This window comes from Clupea harengus, chromosome 20, assembly GCF_900700415.2.
Source record: "Clupea harengus chromosome 20, Ch_v2.0.2, whole genome shotgun sequence".
NCBI lineage: Eukaryota > Metazoa > Chordata > Actinopteri > Clupeiformes > Clupeidae > Clupea > Clupea harengus.
This window is the reverse complement of record NC_045171.1, coordinates 23,999,873-24,015,224: the sequence shown is the minus strand read 5'-3', so window position 1 is coordinate 24,015,224 and position 15,352 is coordinate 23,999,873. Positions and strand designations below refer to the sequence as shown.

Sequence of the window (15,352 nt, the reverse complement as noted above, 5' to 3'; positions counted from 1 at the left end):
TGAAGATTGACCACTTCCATTAAAAGTTTTTGACCATCTGAAAACAGGACCATTTATTCTTAATTCATCCCTGAAATCCTGAGCACGGTGAGAAACACAGAGCTGTGTCCAGCTGGTCTTTGGTGTGCTGCACAGCACAACACGCTTGTGATAGAGATGGAAAGGGGCCATCCAGGAAAGCAGATACAGCCTGGAGATGGGTTCTGGCCGCAAGCTGCCCGATCTCCGCCCCATCGGGGCCAGTTCCGCGCCAGTTCCGCGCCAGCACCTTGTTTTGCTCTGTGCCTCAAACTGATCCAGAGTTCATTAGCCTCGGATTTCTGCTTTATCATCCAGCCGGTAGCCTGGCAAATGAGAGAGAGATGGAGAACGGGTAAAGGGCGCAGAGCCTGTGAGCGTCCAGCCCCGACCAAAAACAAACAATTCTTCATCCAGGCTTTTCAAAAAGCCATACCGGGAATGCTACAGATGGCCCTGGCAGATTTATTTTTATTGTTGTTATTGTTGATAGAAACCCTCATCCCATATATATTTATTTTTATTGTTGTTATTGTTGATAGAAACCCTCATCCCATATATATATTTCCCCCCAGCTTGTTAATGACCCAATTCTGCACCCTGCCGCTCACCTGCAGATAACCTACATTCGCAGCTCGTAAAGTAAATCACCCGGCAAATGCGCAGCATGCCGACTCCCTAACAGAGTGGGTGAGTTAAGCCCAAAGTTCACTCAAAAGCAGCTCGACTCCCTAACAGAGTGGGTGAGTTAAGCCCAAAGTTCACACAAAAGCAGCTCTCGGATTATTTCAGAACGTTACAGGCTGGTCAGTCCGTCAGTGCAAAATGTTAGGGATATATACTCTCAGCATTTTAACTCTGACTGTCGTTCTTCTGGTGTGGGGCACATATCAGCCACTTAAGAGATATCTGCATAAATGGAACGAGATGAAGCCGATTCCAGGAATGCCTGGAGCTTACCCTATCATTGGCAATGCTCTGCAGTTCAAAACAAATGCAGGAGGTAAGGGGCTTGGGGATTCTCTCAGAATTGTTCCAAAGGCTCTGACAGCCAAAAAAGATTTACTGTAATATCAGAAACAAGTTTTTGCAGCAATATTAATGCTAAAAAAAAATGTATATTGATTGAAGGACACTGAGTGCTAAAGTTCGTCTTTTGGTATAGATTTCATGAACCAGATTGTTGAGGCTACCAATGAATTCCGAGACCTACCACTGACTAAAGTATGGATTGGACCCTTGCCTCTTCTTATCCTGTATCACGCTGAGAGCATCGAGGTAAACGCTTTTGGAGCATTTTGAAGTGATACGATTGTTAACTGCTTATTAGGGGTCCTTGCAGGACTTCTGCATGCATGTTTGTGACTTAAGTTCCTTTCTAAAGACAATATTTTGCAGTAGTAAATAATAGCCGGAGCACCATTTTTATTTCTGTCAATGGGCTGTAATGAGTTGTTGTAATTGCATGTGCCAATCAAAATAGCTGGAACGTACGTAATGCCCCATCTTTCCTTTCTCCAAGGGGGTCCTCAGCTCCTCCAGGCATCTCGATAAATTATTCATGTACACGTTTCTGGAGCCTTGGCTTGGGACAGGCCTGCTCACCAGGTAGAGACGCACGTCATCAGCGCCAGCATGCCAAACAAACCTTTTAAGCCATCTAAACATACCTCCTTAAGCTCTACACGGAGCAGATACTGTAGGTGTTTTTATCCTTATAGCTAAGTAAGGGCACTTGTAGCACAACATACAAGTGTTTATTATACAGCTTTAAGCAGCTGCTAAAGAAATGAACTATTGGCCCACCCAGCTCTTGGCTCGACCGTCTCCATTCCTCTCTGTTGCAGATGAGAGTGGTCTCTCGTGCCATTGGTGCGTAAATACTCACTTATTTCATGACCCACACACACACACACAAACACACACACACACACACACACACACACACACACACACACACACACACACACACACACACACACACACACACACACACACACCTCCCCCCGGTATTTCTCTCTCTTATTCCACCGCAGCACGGGTGACAAGTGGCGCAGTCGGCGCAAGATGCTGACCCCGACGTTCCACTTCTCCATCCTGTCCGACTTCCTGGAGGTGATGAACGAGCAGGCGGAGGTGCTCGTGGGCAAACTACAGAGGCACGCGGGAGGCGCTGCCTTCAACTGCTTCAGCCTCTTTACCCTCTGTGCTCTGGACATCATATGTGGTGGGTCTGTGTGTGTGTGTGTGTGTGTAGGGTGTGTGGGTGTGTGTGTGTGTGTGTGGGGGGGTGGGTCTGTGTGTGTGTGTGTGTGGGGGGGAGCCTCAGCTTTCACCAGGGATTTACTGGGAAAGAAATTCAGCCCTGGACTTGTCAGCTAGCACCGGCCGGATGGCCAGTAATGAGACAGACAGGGCAGCCCTCTGATATCTGTCCCTTTGTGCCCAGAGGCCAGTACACCGCTTGCCTTTTTGCATTCATATTTGGACCATTTCATTTTCGCGAGCGAAGGCCCCTGTTAATATTTACCCAGTGCTTGGCTCAGCTCCAGTGCCACGCTCCCCCTGGATGACCTCCTGAGTGATCTGGGCAGTGATAAGGAGCTACCATGCTGATGAAATAGGGGTCATTAGGGGACAGTCCTCTCACTGCCACATGCAAGTACTCATAGTCAGCAATTTGATCTAATCAATAGAACAAATGCCCAACCATAGATCCTGCGCAGCACCATACCACAACAACAATGCACAACTGACCGGAGACACGCGCTGCATGTTGTACCTGGGATCCGTGAAGGCCCTCCTTCACAGTACAACATGATGTACTGTATGTCATCAGTTCCATAGTCCAATTAAAATAAAGGTTAGAGTGGAGTTTCGACAGGGGTCTGTCAAACACACACTCATGAAAAACCCACTCCTGAGGGCTGCCGTGTACCTGCTTCTGCTGAAGTGAATGTATGTTCTTGAACATGGCATCAGTGTATTCTCATGTTCTGCTGAAGTGAATGTATGTTCTTGAACATGGCATCAGTGTATTCTCATGTTCTGCTGAAGTGGATGTATGTTCTTGAACATGGCATCAGTATGTTCTCATGTTCAATGGATGGAATATAATTCACACCTAAGGAACCTGATTGACTGTTGTTTTTTTTCTCTTCAGAGACTGCGATGGGAAAACAGATATATGCACAGAGTAACTCGGACTCTGAGTATGTTCGCAGTGTTTACAAGTAAGTGATAGGCTCCCTTGGATAGGAATATTTAAAAAATTATATTTTTGTGATCGAGATACCATAATCGAAAAAAAACGAAACCGTTTATATTCATTATGAAATGGAATGAAATTCAATAGGAAGTACAAATTTAGTCAGTCACCATATAAAAACGATTTGATTTTTCTGTTTCATTATAAATGGCCTGTACAGGATGAGTGACATCATCTCCAGACGACAGAGAACTCCATGGTTCTGGCCGAACTGGATCTACAATTTACTGGGAGAGGGAAAAGAACATCACCGCAGGCTCAAGATCCTCCACACCTTCACTGAAAATGTGATTCATCCATCTACAGAAGTAAAACAAAAGTCACTGCTGTCAGACGGTGTTTATCTGTGGTGTCTAATTGTTTTGGTGACTTCCAGGTGATTAAGGAGAGAGCTGAACAGATGACGAGGGCAGAGTCAGACAGTGAGTCTGACCAGGGCAACAGGAAGAGAAGAGCTTTCTTAGACATGCTGCTGAAGACCACTGATGATGAGGGCAACTACTTAAACCATAAAGACATCCAGGAGGAGGTGGACACATTTATGTTTGAGGTAAAAGCCATTACACAGAAGGCACCGCCCAGAGCTCTCTAGAAACTGTGAGTGCTGTTTAATTGGGTTTCCACACATCGCTCCAGCCGAAGGAAATTCTTACAAGGCAAACTGCAACTTCACATTTTAGCAGGGATACTTAGCGAGTGTGCTCTACAGGACAGTAAACGTAGACATTTTATATACGTTCATTCTCCCAGAGACAGACATGGATAGACATCCAGACAGATGTGTGTGGGCACACATGCTCTTATGTGTTTTATCAGCCGCAGGCAGCACCAGTAGGACTCTGTACTGGTGCAGAGCAGAGACACTGTGGCCTTTTGTTCCACCCCAGGGTCACGACACGACCGCAGCCTCCATGAACTGGGCTCTGCACCTGATCAGCTCCCATCCAGAGGTTCAGAGGAGAGTGCATCAGGAACTTGATGAAGTCTTCGGTACGATGGCCATCTTGTTCCTCAGTCATTGTAATGCTAATAATGATAATGACATGCTCTATTCTGAATGTAAAGTATTATATATATATATATATATATATATATATATATAGTATATGGTATGTATGATATATGATACATATATCAGGAAGTTGTTCTTACTGTGTGATTTGAATGTGATTAGTGTTTCAGTCATTCAGTGCTGCCATGATGACCTTCACTGTGTGATATTGACCCTCACCCCAACCTGCTCCCCAGGAGTGTCAGACCGCCACGTGGTCACCGAGGACCTGAAGAATCTGCGCTACCTGGAGTGCGTCATCAAGGAGACGCTGCGCATCTTCCCGTCTGTGCCCCTGTTTGGGCGAAGCATCGGCGAGGACTGTCACATCAGTAGGCGGCAGCAGACTGTCACCGCACCGCACCATCCAGGGCTTTTCTCTCTCACTCTTCTTCGCTCTTCCTCTCTCTCTTCCTCTCTCTCTTCCTCTCTCTCTCTTCCTCTCTCTCTTCCTCTCTCTCTTCCTCTCTCTCTCTTCCTCTCTCTCTCTTCCTCTCTCTATCTCTCTCTCTTCCTCTCTCTCTTCCTCTCTCTCTCTTCCTCTCTCTCTTCCTCTCTCTCTTCCTCTCTCTCTCTTCCTCTCTCTCTTCCTCTCTCTCTTCCTCTCTCTCTTCCTCTCTCTCTTCCTCTCTCTCTCTTCCTCTCTCTCTTCCTCTCTCTCTCTTCCTCTCTCTTCCTCTCTCTTCCTCTCTCTCTTCCTCTCTCTCTCTTCCTCTCTCTCTTCCTCTCTCTCTTCCTCTCTCACTCTTCTTCGCTCTTCCTCTCTCTCTTCCTCTCTCTTCCTCTCTCTCTTCCTCTCTCTCTTCCTCTCTCTCTCTTCCTCCTTCCCGCTCTCCAAATGCAAAAAAAAAGAATAGAGGGAGGAGGAAACGCGCCAAGATCACAAAGATCCAGAGCCGTTTGAAGTCCCTTCCATTATTTGCATCTCAGTGAAACAGCAGATGTCAGGCCTTCTATTTTTATCTGCCAATGTCAGATTATGAGGGGCTCCGCACACATTTCCCCACTAAGTTACATGAAAGTGCAGACACATGGAAATACCTCACTTTTCTTGATAAGGGGTTGGAAGCATGTGGAACAGCTATTGATGTTGCAAATCCACCATGTTGCAACATGTTAGCTGCAAATAGCTGACTTTTTCTGACATTCAATTGGTTGATATTTGTTGTTTTCCACTCTTGCCGAAGATTAGAAGGATGCCAATAACGTGTGTGTAATCATTGGGCTTGTGAATCTTCTCACTGCAGATGGGTTCAAAGTCCCCAAAGGGGTGAACGCTCTCATTATTCCCTACGCCTTGCATCGGGACCCACGGTACTTTCCGGAACCGGAAGAGTTCCGGCCTGAAAGGTTCCTGCCAGAAAACAGTGTCGGTAGACACCCGTATGCTTTCATCCCCTTCTCTGCTGGCCCAAGAAACTGCATCGGTGAGTTAAGAAACTGAACTTAAGTTCTATTTCTTTCTACAGTACTTACTCATTATAGTATTTTTCACTCAGACAAGAGCTCAAAAGCCATAAAACAAAACACTAATTTAAAGATTATTGAGGAGGAGTATTGGATATCAAAACTGATCCAGACCTTACCTTTATCATGCTGTCCCCACCACACATAAAATACAGAAAAGAAACCTCCACCTCTAGCTGAAGTGAACTCACACTTTGACTCGAGGAATGACTTTATGAAATGACCCAATTTGTAGGTTTCAAAGAACTTCACAAAAGGCGAGAGGGGAAGCTGGAAGTTAAATGGCAGGCCCTACCTTCAGAGTCTTATCAGAGGGGGGGGTCATATCATATTACTGCCCCCACTTGTTATGATAAAGCCCACTCCCCCCCATCCCCTCTCCATTAGTTTTCCCAATTCTTCACTGCCGTCTGCTCTGTCCTCGGAATCAATCATCCATTTAGCTTTTTGGGCTGAGAGACTGGAGTGATGAACATTTTTTCTCCCGCATTCGTCTCCGGAGATCGTTGGCCTGTCTCCGCCTACTGAATGAGACAGATTGTGTCCCTTTCCATGGTGCTGGCAGGTGGAGCTGGCACACCACACACACACACGCGCACACACACACACACACACACACACACACACACACACACACACACAGACACACACACACACACACAGACACACACACACACACACACACACACACACACACACAGAGACACACACACACACACACACAGACACAGACACACACACACACACACTCACACACACACACACACACACACACACACGCAATCTTTCTACTGCACACACACACACACTTATTCTTTTGTATAAGCAAATATACACACACACGAAGAAGCAAGCAAGCTGCTCTTGGGCTCCCACTTGGTTTGAACACGAGTGAATTCCCTTACCAGGCCTATACAAGGCAGACTTTAGGACCCTGGGGAGGTGTTCTGGGGACTAGGCAGGTCGGGCTTTCACTAATTGACCGCTCACCTGCAGATTGTTTGACTAGTTGCTGATTAGTGCCAATCTAGTCAAACAAAAGGGTTTAAATAGTCAGTAAGAAGGACTGACGAGAGAGAGAGAGACAGAGGGGAATGTGCCGGTTGCACTGGGTGCAAGCCGGAGGGTTTACCCCATTTTCTGTGCATCTGAATACCTTTGTTGTAATGTTTAAGTGGCTAAGTTGGTGATTTATAGAGTTAATAAAGGACGTGCTTTTTGTAATTCCCTTGTTGCGTCTTGCTGAGAGCTGGACTGCGACAGTACACACACTATAATTCTTACGCACACACACACACACATGCAAACACACACAAACACACATCTACAAGCACATATATGGCCTCCTATACCAAACACTTGCTGACATTTTTGTGTGCGTGTGTGTGTGTGTGTGTGTGTGAGAGCATAAATGCCTGTAGATATCAGTACGTGTTTGTGTGTACGTATGTATCTGTGGTTATGTCATTATGTCGTGTCTGGCTGTACATGTGATGTCCACATGTGAGAAAACCTCTTCTCTGATTTCACTTGTGGTTGCAGGCCAACGATTCGCCATGATGGAGGAGAAAGTGATTCTTGCGTGGGTATTGCGTCACTTCAAGGTGCAAGCCTGTCAGGATCGTGAGCAGCTGCGGCCCATGGGAGAGTTGATCCTTCGACCGGAGAGCGGCATCTGGATCAAACTGCAAAGAAGAACCTTCTAGAACTAGTTGCATGTGAACAGACCTCTCATGTTCACGGAGCACGTACTGTATGTCATGGAAAACTGGCGTCATCACCACCCCCTTAAATGAGACTCCACATACCAGACATGGGTACAGTTCTGTAATGTGTTACTGTAAATATATAGCATGGAATGGATCGGGAGAGCACAGCAATGAAAATGTCTCATGTTTAGCTTTTGACCTTTGAATTGATGAATGGGAAAATAACATCCACTTATGAAATGTGTGGAACATTAGGGACATTAATTCCTTGTGGGAAGCATGACAAAAGTTCAACTTAGGGCAGGCATTTACTCGAGATAATGTCCCTAAACTTTAAAAAATAGACTAAAAATAGACTCATCGACTGATTGTGCACTTTTCCTCCATATGGTAACAGAATTCAAAAGTTGTCCAGGGCACTCAAGAACACAATATGGAGCATTCAGAGTCAAACGTCTGGATGTACAGACCATTGGATAAATTTGAAAAACTCAATTTACTCATTCATTTTATTAGGTGATGATATTTCACTTGGAATTGAAATGATATTATTACAGATGTACAGAGTTCCTGTTACTGCAGAGGATCTGTCTGTTAGGGTTGCACCAGAGTGGTGCAAGTTAATCATATCACTTCAGCCCTGCTTATTTTAAATCAAATAGGAATTTAACCTAATGAATATTTTTTATTATTTTGTTTTTTTTCTGGGTCTAAACACACATAGGCTTGACATTTGAAAAGCTCATATGTTTGGCTTAATTCCAGATGTCTGCTGATGTCTTTAAAAAAGCAGGGGATCTGGTTAGTTCATTCTGATGGATTTAGAAGACATAACCCCCCCCCCCCCCCCCGACCCCCCGTCTAGACGGGGTTTCAGTTTCTAGTTTAACTTATTGTCTTGAATGCTTCCCAGCAGTTACGTTTCAAATTGGCCTGGAGGCTAAGCTGTTGAATTTTCTCCAAACCATTTGTGAAATGTCCAAGCAATAAAAGAGACTGGCGCTGAGTTGTAGCCGTGCTCCCGAGCGCTGGTCTGCACCCAATGTGGTTACGCCTGAAGTGATAACACACTGGCAAACACACACTTGGACTGCCTGCAGAAGGAGAGACCTGGTGCGTTGCATTTTCAATGTCTGTTCACTGTTGAGCACCGCATGTATTGACGTTTTGTTTTCCATGTCTGCATTTAAAGACAAACGACTGGTGTTTTTATAGGCTTAATTACTTTTCATGCTGCTTTTTGTCTTTGGCTAAGGCCACACTGTCTGTAGTAGACAGACAAATGGTGATATTCAAGTAATGGAGTGTCTTGACAGTCCAAGCATTAAGGGGCCACATCTGTCCTTAAAGGCATGTTTGATGAGTCTTCCAATTCACAGTTTTTAAATTTGGAGTGCTTAATGTTATTTTAGACCAAAGACAGCTATTAATGCTGAGAGCCAACAGTCTTCACAGTGATTTGAGTTCGCTTCAGGAGGAGACTAAAGGCAGCCCTCAATGAATTGCAACGCATGTTCTTTCCAATAACTGGCTAGATGTGCCACTGACTGTAAGTCATATTAAAGCCAATAATCGCTGGGTTGTGTTCAAAACATCCCTAGCTTTGATGTTAACGTGAACAATCTTTCCTTTTTTACAGAGATGCGATTGAAACTCTGCTATAAGGCCGTTTGCTTTTGTGTCTAAAGTACTGTGTTGAAGCAGTGGTATGTAGTGTTGATTTAAATGATAATTGGAGTGTTGAGAATGAATGACTCACCAAATGCAGAAATATAACAACTTTATTTTAATTTGTGTCATAAATGTCATAAATATCCCTTTAGGGCTCTGAGACTTTCTTGGGAACGACATCACATACTGCGTGATATTGCCATGTGTAACGAGGCTGGGGCTGAGAAACGAGGATATAATGTAATTAGTCTTTGAAATGTTCAGCTTCATAAAAAGACACTTATTACTGTATTACTGCAGCACACTGAGTACATTTGCTGTCCCTTTGGAAAGAGTCCAGAGGAGACGTCATGTTTTTAAGTATGACGGGTGCTCAGCCATGCAGTGGGCTATGTGTGTGTGTGTGTGTGTGTGTGTGTGTGTGTGTGTGTGTGTGTGTATGAATGTGTATGTGTGTGTGTGTGTGTATGAATGTGTATGAAGGTGTGTGTGTGTGTGTGTATGTGTGTGTATATGTGTATGTGTGTGTGTGTATTTCTGTGTGTGTATGTGTATGTGTGTGTGTATTTCTGTGTGTGTATGTGTGTGTGTGTGAATGTGTGTATAAATGTGTATGGGTGTGTGTATGTCTGTGTGTGTGTATATGTGTATGTGTGTGTGTATGTCTGTGTGTGTGTGTGTGTGTGTGTGTGTGTGTGGGGGAGGGGGGGCAGGTGCAGATTGTCATCATGCTGTGGAGAGGGAGAGATAATGAGGAGTTCAGCTCTTCCACAGAGAGGCAGCATTGCTCCTCATCAGGGCCCTCCTGAAGCACGAGGGGGCGGGTGGGGTGGGTGGGGGTAGTGTTGAGGGTGGGGGGCAAGTCGGGGTACTGGACTGATGGGGCAATCAGCTGGCTCCTGACCACCAGTGCGCCGAGCCGGATGTGCCGAGTTCATCAGGACTTAATTGAAACGCCACACGGCGGAGAGAAGGTGCTGATTTCCGTACAGAGAGGTTAAGGGAAGGTGAATGTCTAAAGTAAAGTGAATGCTAAAGTAAAAAAAAATGCAGTTTCTTGGTAATATGACACCAAATGCACATACCATCTCTCCTTCCCTCCTCTCTTCTCACACTACTTGTGTGTGTGTGTGTGTGTGTGTGTGTGTGTTAGAGTGTGTGTGTTTTGTGTGGATGACTGCCCATTGCGGTCATCACAGAAGGTCAAATTGTTGCCCACGAAGTGCAGTGTCAATGAAGGTGTGTGTGTGTGCGTGCGTGTGTGCGTGCGTGCGTGCGTGCGTGTGCGCGCATGTGTGTGTTATCCGAATTCCCAGCTGCTGGCCCTGTCAGTTGACCGGCTGTCAGTCCAGAGCTGTGGAGTGCACAAGTTGGGAGGGGCGGTGGTGTTGGGCGAGAGGCACAGAGCTAGGTGGATTAAACAATTAGCACGGGCGTTTGGGTGTCCAAATTAATCTAATACCGGAGAGCTCGAATTTCAGAGAGCTTTTCAATATAACAGCACATGGCTATATATGGCCTGACCGCTGCAGAATGCAGTTCAGAGACACTGATCCCTTTTGGCCTAACATAACCCCTTCATTCATGCACATGTGGGCACGTCAGATGTTTCATAAACATTTGAATACTAATGGAAGATACATCTTCTATTGTTTTTTGGTTCAAATATGTTTTGTAAGTTGCTTTGGACAAAAGTGTTGGCCAAACACCATAACCATAATGCAGTCGGTTAGAAAAAATGTCCTATGTGCTTATAATTCATTTCTGTACACATACAATTCCTGTCTCTGAATCATTTGCTAGACCCTGAGCAGTCTGGTTTTAAGAGTGGTCATTCTACTGACACTGCTCTTTTATCTGACCGTGAGCAGTCTGGTTTTAAGAGTGGTCATTCTACTGAAACTGCTCTTTTATCTGACCGTGAGCAGTCTGGTTTTAAGAGTGGTCATTCTACTGACACTGCTCTTTTATCTGACCGTGAGCAGTCTGGTTTTAAGAGTGGTCATTCTACTGAAACTGCTCTTTTATCTGACCGTGAGCAGTCTGGTTTTAAGAGTGGTCATTCTCCTGAAACTGCCCTTTTATCTGACCGTGAGCAGTCTGGTTTTAAGAGTGGTCATTCTCCTGAAACTGCCCTTTTATCTGACCGTGAGCAGTCTGATTTTAAGAGTGGTCATTCTCCTGAAACTGCCCTTTTATCTGACCGTGAGCAGTCTGGTTTTAAGAGTGGTCATTCTCCTGAAACTTATCTGGGACTGAAGCATTGAGAGGAGCAAAAGCCTCTGCTCCGTCATCAGTTCTGATTTGACTAGACTTGTCAGCAAACTTTGACACAGTGAACCACAATGACATCCTCCTCTCTACGCTGTCCAAACTGGGAATTTCTGGGGGAAACACTGTTGTTGTGAATTGGACCTCGTCTGATGTTCATTCAGTGTGTTTTGGCAGGGACCAGTGTCATAATCTCACCACCTCTCCACTCTCGGGGATCGGTACTGGGACCCCAAGTATTTTCTATTTACCCCACTTCCTTAGGTGAGATCATCCTTCCCCATGGGTTCTCCTATGATTGTGGTGCAGATGACAGTCAGCTGTACTTCTCCTCTCCCCCTGGATGACTCCACAACATCAGCTTGAATCTCTGCATGCCTCAGTGATCTGCCTGCCTCACCTTCGGCTCAGTCTTTCGAAAATGGAGCTCCTGGTATCCCCGGCCGATCTGCCAATATCAGCCAATATCCCACAAAATATTAATATCCATCTGGGTTCATCCTCAATGAGCCCAACTAAAACTGCAATAAACTTGCGTGTTGTGATTGATGACCAACTTAATTTCTCTGAGCATAGTAGCTTCTGTCTCGGGGTCTTGTCAGTTCACACTATAATATTCAGAAGATCAGACCCTATCTCACGTAATATGCTACACAACTTCCTGTGTAGGCCCTGGTTCTTTCTAAACTAGATTATTGTGCTGCCATTTGAATGGGCCATCCTGCATGTGTAATAGTGGGACCATTATGAAGATGCAGAATGCTGTGGCGTGTTTGGTCTCTGATCAGCCAGAGAAGACGTATGTAACTCCTCTGCTAGTCACCCTTCATTGGATCCCTGTAGCAGCTAGAATTTAATTTGAATCTCTCTCTCTCACCTATAGGACGGCCGCTGGATTGGCAATGCTATGATTCAGATCTGTTCCACCTCTCGACCACTTTTGTCGACCACTATTGTTGTTGCTTTCTGTCAGTGACAAGAGATCGAAATCAAGACTCTTTCCACTCCTGTTTCTCATGACCTACTTCGTGCTGTCTGTTTCAGCATCTGTCTAATTAGTTCATTTGTGTGAGGCATACTATATAAATATAAAAATAGTTTTATTATTATTAATAATAATGATTTTAAAATTATATTTAGTATTGTTTCATTCATTTAATGTTGTTATGCTGTTTCTTATCTAATGTTTTGTAAGTCGCTTCGGACTAAAGCATTTGCTAAATACCTTAACCTTTAAAAAGCTTTTGAATCTCCCTGCTTGCAAACATTCAGTACAATAAAAACATTTCAGCAGTAGCTTTAATTAAGCTACTTCTTATGACCTTTTGACTTCTTTAGACGTTTAGGGGGAAAAAAGTGTTTTTCAGCACCTCAATTTGCGGACAAATTCTTCCCCAATAGCTTGGTGCAAGACAACATAAGGGCTTTCTTACAGGGAAATAAAATCTGTCAACCCTCCAAAAAAGTATTGGCTCATTTGGTGACATAAGGCATTCATAATCTTTACAGTCTGTCATCTTGAGAACCAGAGATTGGCCACCAGGAAAAGACAGCAGTGAGGCTAATTTATAGCTCTTCCTGCAGACGTATTATTATTTTTTTCCCCTATGGTTCCGCGGGGGCTGGGATTCGCAATCTGGGGTGGCAGCTGACTGCGAAATACTTGGTGCGCAGGTCACCCTATTGGCTTTGGACTGAAGGCAGTCATTATACCACCTGGAGATTAGGGAGAGATAACACTCTTAAGCGCTTCACTCTTCAAAGAGTGAGCTTCTTCAAACACTTCTACCTTGGGCTGCCTTGGAGAGAAAGGAGCTGGGGTGAAGATCAATGGTACCTAAAACATAAAGGAGGATGTCCAAATCCCGCTTTCCTGAAATAACAAGATAGCCGGATTCACCAAACAAGTTTGAGAGGAGTAGTGGAGATGGCTGCCAAAGTTCGCAAAAGAGAATCTATGAGTATAGTATTTTAAACAGCATAGGCTACAATGGTGGTCCTGAAACTATGAGTATAGTATTTTAAACGGCATAGGCTACAATGGCGGTCCTGAAACGGACTCATTTACATTCTGTGAGCAAAAACATCATGGTATCCCAAAGGTGAGAGGCAGTCTGATTTTAGACGCTGCAGCAAATGTATATTTCTGCCAGATGTTCAACTGCTCTCAGGTCCGTAATGCAAATACTTCAGGCCCCTGTAGGCCACAGTCTCTCGGCATCATTCTGGCACTCTGGTGTGAGAAATACAGATAGTAGCTTCACTGGCAGAGGTCTTGAAGATGGCCATTAAATCTAAAGGTGTCTTGAGCTTATCTGGGATTTTTAATCAACTTGACATGGAATATGAAAAACAATTAGCAGCATTATATATTTATTATATATTATATTATATATATATATATATATATATATATAATAGCAACAATTCTGCTGAAAGGACATACTGACTGGGGGAGAATCACAGACATGTTCAACCTCTTCTGCGGATGTAACACTGACAGACCGATGCCTCTTTCATTCGATCACTTACAATTACTGTTATAGATATAGTAATCATGATCACCTTTATGCATTCTCACAAATTCCCTCAAAATGGTGAGGTATATATATACGTATATATATTTAATGTTTTGGAAGGAAGGCAGTAAGTCCATTTCTATTCCTGTACACATGGAATGACAAACCTTTAAAGGAAGTTTTGGTTAGTTTTTGTTCACTGTGTGATGATAATCAAAACTTTATCTATGAAATATATATTTTTTAGAACTAATAAAACCACAGCACAGCATTGGTGACTCTGTATAGAAAAAAGGTTTGCTTTAACTGCCAACCATGCCTATCGTTCACGGAATGTTTACCAACGGATGGATAAGTGTGTGGGACTCACATTGCAGAGGATGACAGGGAAAATGACAGTGCATGCCCAGGTTTAAAACAACCTTGTCTTGAAAACAGCTTTTCCCACTTCTGTCAGGCTGCAATCCAGCAAATACTCTAAAACACTGTGGCCAACTGAATGACCTTGTCAGCACTGAAAACACTGTTATGGTGCATAACTGCATTAAAAGTGGCACAGGGAAGATATCTTCCATTTCTTAAAGTGGGCTATGGATGTGCTAAACACTAGTGTTTTTTTTGGGGGGGGCTTTGTTCTGAAGGTCATCTTCGGGAATATAACACATCTCTCTCTCTCTCTCTCTCTCTCTCTCTCTCTTTATCTTTCTCTCTCTCTCTCTCTCTCTCTCTCTCTCTCTCTCTTCTACTCTTTGCTGAATGCATTTATCAGGTATAGATCATTGGCACCACGTGTCGCACACACAAAGCGAAGTGTATGGACATTAAAACCCCGGTCCAGACCTGAAGTTAAGGCCAAACACATAGATCAACTAAGTATCACAGCCTCAGTTAATGAGACTGTCTATCCAAAACAAGGGCCCTGTCACATGTTGCATACATTTATTTACAGTGTTTGTGATGAGAAACTTGTTCCTGAACCCTCCCTTAATAATACCTAATAGATTTGCTGAATGTGTGGTTGAACTTTTGACAATCTGAAGTCTTGAAAGCCCATTATATAACATTTGAATTAGATTTGAATCGTAATATTAAAACACCACAAAAGATATGAGTGCACCCATCTTTTCTTACTGACCTGACAGAGCAAAGGCTTATAAAATACACAAAAAAGGCAAGTGTATGGACGAAACATCTGATTTCTACAAGGTCATGTTCTGTAAACTACTTAGCTTGCATTAACTCTCTACTCCATATTACAGATAAAAGATGTCCTTGAACTATATGTAGTATAAGTAAGTAAGAGAGGGGTAAGATGAGACATTTGTTGTCGGCTGACCTTTTTAGCCAAGGGAATATGCGACAGGAATAAAACGAATGC

At 44.0% G+C, this 15,352-nt stretch overlaps 1 protein-coding gene across 1 annotated transcript; it reads left to right on the top strand.

Annotated features, from left to right (window-relative positions):
- The first annotated feature begins 726 nt into the window (after positions 1-726).
- Positions 727-9,475, top strand: LOC105901765 (cytochrome P450 4V2). Its single transcript, XM_031557934.2, has 11 exons — positions 727-1,021; positions 1,184-1,296; positions 1,541-1,626; positions 2,055-2,245; positions 3,182-3,251; positions 3,447-3,573; positions 3,663-3,836; positions 4,174-4,276; positions 4,535-4,669; positions 5,585-5,764; positions 7,347-9,475. Exons 1-11 carry the CDS (start codon positions 844-846, stop codon positions 7,508-7,510), a joined length of 1,521 nt encoding a protein of 506 aa, XP_031413794.1. The 5' UTR covers positions 727-843; the 3' UTR covers positions 7,511-9,475.
- Positions 9,476-15,352: the final 5,877 nt, after the last annotated feature.

Bases quoted from the DNA above. Each gene is read 5' to 3' on its own strand.
- LOC105901765 (XM_031557934.2), top strand. From the start codon at position 844: ATGTTAGGGATATATACTCTCAGCATTTTAACTCTGACTGTCGTTCTT. The intron at 2,246-3,181 runs GTGGGTCTGTGT...TTTTCTCTTCAG, and splicing joins TGCTCTGGACATCATATGTG to AGACTGCGATGGGAAAACAG. The intron at 5,765-7,346 runs GTGAGTTAAGAA...TTGTGGTTGCAG, and splicing joins TGGCCCAAGAAACTGCATCG to GCCAACGATTCGCCATGATG.